At 35.1% G+C, this 9665-nt stretch overlaps 1 protein-coding gene across 1 annotated transcript; it reads right to left on the bottom strand.

The window, feature by feature from the left end:
* Positions 1–6050: 6050 nt before the first annotated feature.
* On the bottom strand, positions 6051–9450 carry LOC104108715 (uncharacterized). Its single transcript, XM_009617820.4, has 4 exons — positions 9015–9450; positions 8615–8875; positions 8299–8399; positions 6051–6927 (listed from the first exon to the last, which is right to left on the bottom strand). Exons 1-4 carry the CDS (start codon positions 9311–9313, stop codon positions 6254–6256), a joined length of 1335 nt encoding a protein of 444 aa, XP_009616115.1. The 5' UTR covers positions 9314–9450; the 3' UTR covers positions 6051–6253.
* Between the last annotated feature and the right edge of the window lie 215 nt (positions 9451–9665).

Here is a 9665-nt window from a genome sequence, read left to right as displayed (position 1 = left end):
TTTTGAGGAATTAAAGAAGAGGCTGGTGACATCACATATCATAGTTACACCTGACTGGGAGCAACCATTTAAGTTGATGTGTGACTCAAGCGGCTATGCTGTGGGAGCAGTGCTTGGACAGCGAAAATACAAAGTCATGCATCCAATATACTACTCTAGTAGAACTTTGAGTGGTGCCCAACTAAATTACACGATGACCGAGAAGGAGATTCTAGCAGTGGTGTTCGCATTTGACAAATTCGGGTCATACCTAATAGGCTCTAAGGTAATTGTTTATACTGACCATGCTGCTCTCAGATACCTAATTGATAAGAAGGATTCAAAGTCGCGCCTGTTTTAAACCCGGAGATATAGTATTGCTATAAAATTCAAGATTGAGGTTATTTTTGGGCGAATTAAAGTCAAGATGGTCAGGACCATTTCGTGTGGTAGAGATTCACCCCACTGGTGCCATAGAGATTGCTACGGAAAATGACTCTCGCACGTTCAGAGTCAATGGACACAGGTTAAAATATTATTTGGGCATGGATGACGCGAAAGTAGTGTCGGTGACTCATTTTCTCGCGCCACCAATGTTGAATGAGCCTTAAATGCGCTCATCGGCGTCGTGTCACGACGTTAAATCATGCACTTCATGGGAGGCAATCCATTGTACTGTTGTATCCGTTGTGCCATGACATTAACTAAGGCGCTCATTGGGAGGAAACCCAATTTGTAGTTGATTTTTAGTGTAGTTTGAATTTTTCTTTTCGTTTTTAGGTACTAACAAGTTTGTAGGTGATTTTGGGCAAGTCGAGCAGAGTTTTCAGCGTCACATGAAGGAAACTAGGCATTAAGCCTGGCGCCGCATGGGTTGAGGCCAGGTACTTAGGAAGATGATGAGGAGGAGGAGGAAGCACTGGATGAAGAGTGGAGAGACTTAGAGGATGAGGACGCAGTTTGTTCTGGGAGTTTCCTTGCACCCTACTCATTTTTCTTGGTTTGTCAATTTGTGCATGCACTAAGGACAATGCATGATCTAAGTGTGGGGTGGGGACTTGTAGAAATTACTTGTAGTTGCTTGTTTTTGTTATTTTAGTAAGTGTCATTTTCGTTAGATAATTGTTTTAGTTATTTATTTGTTCTAAGAAATTACTTGTTGTTGCTTGTTTTTGTTGTTTTAGTAAGTGTCGTTTTCGTTAGATAATTATTTTAGTTATTTGTTTTAAGAATTTATTTTTGTTATTTGTTTTAGTAAGAAAATAATATATATATATATATATATATATATATAAAAACTGGACCCTTCCCGACGATGGATCTCCTAGACAGTTTTCTTAAGGGAAGTAAGTCTAGAGAAAAATACCAAAAAGATTTTTTTTTAGGTAGTGTAGTAATTCCCCCTTGATTTTTCTTTTGGCCGAGGTTCTTTTCCAAGAGCTTTTAGTTGAACCGGGTGTAGTTAGTTTTAATTTTTAGGAGTAGGAACCATGGGGCTATGCATTTAATTGCAGTAATATCTCTTAACTTTGTTATGCCTTGAGAATAGTTAGTACTATGGTTGTGACGCTTAGGCTCAGTTTTTGACTCTAGTATAAGTACCTTAAATCATAGATTCTTAATTTTCCTTAACTGCTTGGACTCGAGTGTCGTGATAAAACCAGTCCTGAGTGAGTTATGTGCCATGTCTGTGTGAGTTTTTTTATGTATTCTGTGCATTGCATTTGATATTTAGAACTTGTCCCGTGTGTGTGCAAAGCGAAAAAGTAGTCTTGTTCAGTCTAGAAAGTGATATAGGCGTTTCTTTGTTAAGCCAGATATATATAGTTTACCCACCTAAAAGTTATGTATCGTAGTTAACCCCTTTGAGCCTATAATCCTGTTTCTTTGGTAACCACATTACAAGTCGTACCCCTTTGTTTGAATCGACCATATATTTGAATCTTGTCACCTCTCATGAGCACTTGAATTGTGATGAATTATGAAAAAGTTAAAGTGTGAGATGGTGGGTTGGCTTTTGAGTGAAACAATTGAAATAAGGAGAAAGGTGCATCGTTTGAAGAAAAAAGAATATACATATATATATATATGTGTGTGTGTGTGTGTGTGTGTGTGTGTGTGTGTGTGTGTGTGTGTGTGTGTGTCAATAAAAGCCACTTGGATTAAGAGAAAAGAAAAAAATATATAAATAGTTGTATTGTAAGAAAACTAATTCTTGATGGTGGTGGCTAGTGATATACTGGTGCTTAAAGAAGTAGGGGCTAATATAAAGTGAAGTTAAGGTGGAGTTTTGGTTTTTCATAAGTATGGGCTTTAATGTTAAAGTGTATGTATTAAAGTGCTTAAGAGAGGTGTAGTCACTTATATCCAAATGTATCCTACCTGACCCGCAGCCTACATTACAACCAATCAAAGTTCTACTTGATCTTAGACTGAATGAGCTCGATTAGTAGAGTATTACACTACGGGCAAGCCTATGAATGTTATTTTTGGGAGAGAGTGAATTTTTCCTATCTTGAGTTCCTACGTTCTTAAAATTCATTGTGTGTGGAACTGCGCTCTTTGTTGGGTGAGGGCACGTGATTAATAAAGGAAAGGTAATGTCGTTGACCTCTATGTTAGAGTAAGTAAGTAAATTGTGAATAAGACATGGTATTTGTGAATCAAATCTTGAGGCGAGGATGTTACACCTTGGTGCTTAGACTATTTTAAATATTCTTGGTGTAATGAGTTAAAGGAATTGCTTAGTGAGGTTGTGTATGTAAGTGTGGTTTGATTGCGTGAGGACGCGCAATGTTTAAGTGTGGGGTATTGATGTGTGGCTATAATTCCATAGTTTCGTACATTATTTGCCTTGCATTTTATATGCTTTAATAATAAACTACACTTTAATTATGCGTAACAGAGTCTATTTTATGTGTAGGTGAATTGGAGATGAAAGTAGAGCAAAAGGAATACTTAAAGTCTAAAGTGTTCTCGAAAACAGCTGAAAAGAAGAAAGAAAGAAAGAAGTGAGCAGCCTACGAATGAGGAAGCTGGCGAAGCCAGGCCTAAAGTGGGCGTTAGAGCTGGCGACGCCAGGCCTGGGGCGAGCTCAAGCTGGCGGTAGACCTCGCGAGGCCAGGTCTGGGCGTGCACATTCCAAGTTTTAAAGACTTATTTCGTCTCCTGGTTTGACTAGGACTTGGCCTACATGTTTAGGTCGTTTCCTACACATATAAATAGACCTAAAACTCCACTTTTGAGGACTTTTGCAACCGGAGGCAAGGATAGCTCGTGGAACAACCGTTGGGAGTTAGACCCATCGGTTTCTACATCCCTTTATCCTTACTTTGTAATTTAATTATGCAAAATACTTTGGATATTGTAACTATGAGTATGAGTAGCTAAACTTCTAATCTACGGTTTTGATGGAACCTATTGGAGGATGATTTTCATGTTACGTTAATATAGATTTGTCGTAGTATTTTCTCTATTTGTTCAACTATATTATTATTGTTGTTGATTGAAGGGCCCTCAATCAACTATGCCTATTTAGTGTGTATTACTCGGGAGAGAGTGCATATTTAGGTAGTTGTTGAACAACATCACTCCTAACGTATATGAGGGATCAATACGAAGGGTTTAAATATGGAATTAGGGATAACGAAACTTTGGTGCTATCCGAGTGAGCCGTAATTAATGCCAGCTAGCGTAATTCGGGAGAATATGTCTAGTAAATTGTGGTAATTACTCGGGAGAGAGTTACGACAGTCAGAGTGCTCATGATCGATAGAGAAGACTTAGGCAAATTTATAGAAGACGTAGCGAAAAGGATTCCAACAATAGGGAAAATCATAACCTTAGATCATTTCAATTCTTGTCTACAAACCGTAGTAGTTAGTTATTAATTGTTGCACTTCCATTACATAATATTTAGTTAGTAAACATCCAAATTGTCACTTAAATATTTCTGAAGATTGATTGCGTGAGTTCGTGCGAGTCTAGTAGTTGTGTTTGATAGGTTAATTCTCTGTGGGATTCGACTCCAGACTTATTAGTCGGAATATATTTGTAACGACCGCTTAGTCCTTTTTATAAGGCATAGTTGGGCGTGATCAGCGCGAAACTGCATCGTTTGGAGGGATTGGTGGGTGGATATTATTGGACCGGGTATTTGGATGGGTGTGGGTATTTGAGACATTGGGCCACCGATTGTTTGGGCCCAAATTAATGTGCAGAGGAGGCAAGCCCAGCTCTTTTCTTTCTTTTCAATATTAGATTTTGGCAAACTCTAGCCATTTTAGACTCAAACTTTAATTGAATCTAATTTTTGTATGGCTAGCCTATTTATCTATTTTACCTAATGATGGACTAATGCAACTAATTAGCTAATTAACTAATTAACTAACCTAAAATGCAATTTGCGATTTTATGTATTTAACTAATGCATCTAATGATGAAATTAAATCCTAAAAATGCAACTAACGTGTTAGAATGCAACAAAACAAAAGAAAAAAATATTTTTTGATATTTTGTGATTTAAGATACTCCTAATTAGGCTAAAGAAAAATGCAAAAATGCAATATATTGCAAAAATAAATAGAGAAAAATTCTCTAACAATCCTACAAAAATCTAAAACAAGTAGAAACCTATTTTTGACCTTTTTAGGAGCAATTTTATACATCGGGCAAAAATTACGTGCTCACAAACACAAACTTGAATAACTTTTACGTAACAAAAGAAAAAAAAGTGACTTTTGGGTAATGAACTCAAAGTTGAATGATCACCCATGAAGTTTAATTCATACTAATCAAACAGTTTACGTTTTGTGCACTAAGAATATAATTTTTGTACATAATTGGTTAAGTTGACCTATGAAAATATGTAGCTCCATGTATTAATCTTGAAGTTAATTTCATTGATGATAATTTAAAATTTTTATTTTATTAATTACACTAAAGTCACTAAGTTATTGTAACGAAAAAACACTTCAACTTTATTTAATAACACCGAAGTCAGTAAAACTATTTTTTTAACAAAAAATTCCTCCGCTTTGTCTAAGTATCACATAAAGTGATTAGGAAAAATCAAATATAATATTTTAGTACAATAAAGTAAGATTGATTAACCATCCATGAAATCACTCCATTAATCCTAATATATTAACCTGAAAAATAGAGTATTAACTTATTATAACTAGTTAAACTGTATTACTAACGAAAGAAATCTTTGCGTTATCGTTATCAGCACATGTAACTTAAACCGTTAAATGTTAATCAATACCCCTAATAAACTATAATGAAGTGATTAGTCAAAAGGAAAAAGGGGGTGGGTTTTGTTGGTTTTTTTTTTGGGGGGGGGGGGGGGGGGGGGGAGGGGAGACTAGTAGTAGCAAATGTGCATATGCAGTTGCATGTGTAAGCAATAATAATAGTCGGGCATGGTCTGGACTCTGGAGTATATTTTTAGCTCATTACTGCAGTCAAAGTGTTATCATCTCTTTCTTCTATAAAAATAACAATTTTACAATGGTCCCAAGATTTACCCCACGTGCCCTTCTTTAAATACCAGCTCATAATCCATTACATACTCCGAACATTTATGTGATTGATTGATTTATGCGGTTGTTACAACTTTTTTACTTAATTTTAGAAACACTAAGAACTGTAATTATCAATCACTGAAATTACTATCATCATATTGTGTTCTTTCTATCTTTTGACTCATTTCTGGCCCCAACTCTGGAGAAATCATCCACAGTTCCAAGCTATTCTTTGACTATGATTCTTCCTTTACACTACTTCTATTCATTTCCTTCAGTTTCTTTACCTTTAGTTTTTTGCAGCTTTAGAAGAAGAAGAGAAAAAATCTGGAATTAAAGAAAATATTGTGGGGTAATAGATGTTGACATAGAAAATGACAAGCTAAATGTAGAAGAACGGCCTTTTTTTTTTTGGAGCATAAATTGAGGGGCCATATTTAAGTTGTTTCCTATAAAGCATATGAGATATTTATGACACGTAGAGTTAGGTAGTTCAACTTAATTAAACCATCAATCTTCTTTCTCACCTTCAACAAACTAATAACATATGTAAAAAGCATATTATAATATATACAAAAATCATCGTTGGATCAGCATTACCTCGTCCAATTATGTTTGGTTTTGGTACTCACGGGTGTCATAATTTTTAACCAACCCGAAATTAGTTACATAAAGACACAACAAATTAAATAAAAGACACCAAAGTAAACCGTACAAATTGCTGAAGTACAAATAGAAAAACGTTAAAGCTAAGATTCCAACGCTTCGTATATCACGACAAAGCATGGAAGTATTGCCCTTGGATTAAATACGTATAATTCCTCGAGATTTGAGTAGATCCCCGCGTACCCGGCTACAGAATCGTATATGGCTGAGCCATTTGTCAACAAGCCAGAACCAGAGCCGGAACAAGTTTCCTCCTCCGTCGTTGGCGAAGCCGCCACATCTTTTGCCGTTTGCTTAATTCTTCCGGCAATAACCCTACACACCAACATCGCCCTACGTTTGGCGGTGCCGCTACCTAGGCAGTCATGGGCCCGTCCACTGCTCGCAGTGGTGCGGACCCCACTAGTTTTGCTTCCTTGGAAGCCGTGACGTATAAGAGAGCAAACTCCGCAACTCGGTAGGGAACCGCACAAGCTGGACGAGCCACGTGCGCCGAGGGAGCACGTAAGGCTCGTGCAGTAAAATCTAAGTAGCTCATTTCCGTCGGCGGCGCATCTTGGGTTTTTCTTGCCTGTGGCGACCGCATGTATCTTTACGGCGTCCCTGCAGTCCTCGAACCGTTGGATCGTGCGTTTGGTATTGTGGACTTTTAGTATCCGTTCGATCTTGCAGATTGGGTTGTCCTTCTTGAGCCAGCTTGATTTGAAGATTATCTCCACTATGTTTCGACTTGAATCTTCTGGACCCAACTCTGACACTGAAAATGCAAAATCTTTTGTTAATAATCTTAATTTAGTATTATTTCACAATATTCTAAATTGACAGTTTGCTTTTTGACAACAATAGATGTACAATTAATAAATTAAGTCCCAATTCTAGATTAATTGCAATCAATTATATGACAACAGTCTTAATTATATTCAGGTCGATTTCATCTGACAACAATATGTGACAAGAAAGGAAAATAATTTAATGGGGTTTTACTTCTAGTTGGTAAGCTATCAAATCTTACTGGCCAATCAGCAATCAATTATCTGTTTATAACAACGTTTTAATATAATAGTTATTGTCAAAATTTTCTCGGAATGTTATAATATATGTCGTCTGTAACATCACTTTACCGCCAATAAAATTTTGCAAAGATGTTTGACTGTATAGGTGTTATTAACTTATCATAAAATTAGCTAGGCAAATTATTGGAACTCAAATAGCAAAACAGATAAGAAAACTGTCTTTATTAAGTAGAGTAGGCTACCAAATGCTTATAATCTAAAGACAAGTATCCCAGTAGAAAGATTCGATCCTTCTTTTGTGCATTATGTTTGGCTAATTTCGGGTGTCGGCTTGTCAATAATAAAAAGAAAAAAATAATTATGGCCAACAAAATTTTCCTCCACGTAATACTGTACAGTTCTTTTCAATTTTATGAAGAGGTAGTTGGAAAATATTACTAGATGGTCCTTTAAATATTTAAATGGTGTAGTACAGTCACTGTTCCGCAAAAGAAAGGCAAGTATTTATGAGGGGGTTCAACCAATGTATCACAAAATATATTTAACATTTAACGTACTTTAATTTTTATTTTTTAATAATGGACAAAGTCCCATGGCTAAATTGCATTACCAATGCCGTTTTGCTTCCACTAACAAAATTTGAACTTTCCTCGACACAATTCAAAGTTTAAATGTTTGTCTAAACCTTGTCTCTTGTTATATAAGATCTAATCATGATTTTTCAATATTAATATGAGCAAATGAAGAAGGAATATGATGAATTCACTTCTATTCATGGAAGCAAGAAAACCAAAATAATATTTTTTCTCAAAATTCCCTAAAAAAGGTCTGGCAAATGCTAAATAAAATGAATATGAATATAAATAGATGGGATCTTATTTTATATATACTAATATAAATAACTTTTCCATTATCAATATAAATTTTATATGTTATATAGCATATTATTTGCCTTATTTTTTTATTAAACTATTAATTCCACTTATTATTGTTAAATTTGCAGTATATAAAAGTTAAACTCGAATAAAAAAACGAAGAAGGTAAACACTACGATAGGCATTTGAGATTTGAAATATAAAAAAGAAAGAGCAACTTAAAGGAAGTAAAAAATTTACCAGCATGCCTAACTGCTTGATGATGTTCCAAGCTCTCAATTTTTGGAAAAACTTCTCCACATTCAGGGCATGCACATATGGTTGACCTTGGTAAAGGGTACCTATATTTTTAATTTTAATTTCACTCATTAGTATATAGTAAGATAATGAAAATTAAGGAGATAATTTTTTCTATAGATAGCAAGCTGTGTGAGCTTGACTATGGTATTGTACAGGTGGTAATTAATAAAAGTTCAGTTAATTACCAAAAAAAATAAATTAAGGAGATTTAAAAATGAAAGTTAAAACCATATACCAAAAAAGAAAAATCATATACCTGCTAGGATCAACTATCATGTGACACTCATAACATCCAGAAAGCTTTCGAAATTGCATTCCTCTTGAAGAAGAAGAAGAAGTAGTAGTATACGTGGAACTAGCACTACCGTTTGATCTAGCAAGAGACCTCGAAGATGATGATTGGCCATGATGAGAAGTTTTATTCTTGCTTAGAAGTCGAGTTTCTTGGCCTAAACTGCTACTTTCTGGTGAATTATCAGCTCTGTGTACAACTCTTGTGTTTCCATGTACAACATCCCTGATATTAAAACATAACATAATTAAATAATTAAAAACAGTTTAACCTTAATAGTCACACAATTCAATATAATGTCATGACTACTCTGGAAAAAAAATTATGTTAAACTTTTAGATAAGTTAGTAACACAGTATAATACCTGAAACTACAAATGGAACTGCAAGAACCTAACTTAGAATTTTTGGATGCAGGATCATGAACTGCTGAGTTTTCGATTTGTTTGCAAGTCAATAAGTTCTTGAATTGATCCCATGAAGATGGTTGCTTTTGTTTCTCCTTCTGCTGTTTGATTTGCTGTTTTTTCCTGCGTTTAGAAGGTTGTTTTTGGGTGTTCTCTGATATTTCTGGTGTAAAAGTTAAGAGTGCCATAAAAAGTAGAGCTAGAAAATGAAAAAGAAGAACTATTGTTGAAGAAGAAGAAGAACCTCTCTTCTTCATATGAGAAGAGAGAGAGAGAGAGAGAGAGAGAGAGAGAGAGAGAGAGAGAGAGTTTTTCTAACTTTTTATGTTACTTTGAGTGTAAAGAGTGAGTTGTTTCTTTCTTTTTATTAATGGAGAGGGATCCAAGAAGTGGGAGGCAAAGAAAAAGAAGTTGGGCTTTTTTACTATCTACTCCCTCTACTGTATTTAATATTCCATTTGCTGGTTCTTAGCCTAAACATGATGCATTTGTCTTTTTTATCTTATGTAAAACTTGATTAATCTATACTTTTTTTTAATTAATCTGCACTTATATATCCAAGTGATTTTCTACTAATCTCAACCTTTCGCATTAGATTTGACTTATGGC

This window comes from Nicotiana tomentosiformis, chromosome 4, assembly GCF_000390325.3.
Source record: "Nicotiana tomentosiformis chromosome 4, ASM39032v3, whole genome shotgun sequence".
In the NCBI taxonomy this organism is placed as follows: Eukaryota; Viridiplantae; Streptophyta; class Magnoliopsida; order Solanales; family Solanaceae; genus Nicotiana; species Nicotiana tomentosiformis.
The sequence above is the reverse complement of the archived record's forward strand: the minus strand, read 5'-3'. Positions and strand labels throughout refer to the sequence as shown.

Bases quoted from the DNA above. Each gene is read 5' to 3' on its own strand.
- LOC104108715 (XM_009617820.4), bottom strand. From the start codon at position 9,313: ATGAAGAAGAGAGGTTCTTCTTCTTCTTCAACAATAGTTCTTCTTTTT. The intron at 8,400-8,614 runs GTATATGATTTT...TTAAAAATATAG, and splicing joins ATGATAGTTGATCCTAGCAG to GTACCCTTTACCAAGGTCAA. The intron at 6,928-8,298 runs GTAAATTTTTTA...TTGCATTTTCAG, and splicing joins TCAAGCAGTTAGGCATGCTG to TGTCAGAGTTGGGTCCAGAA.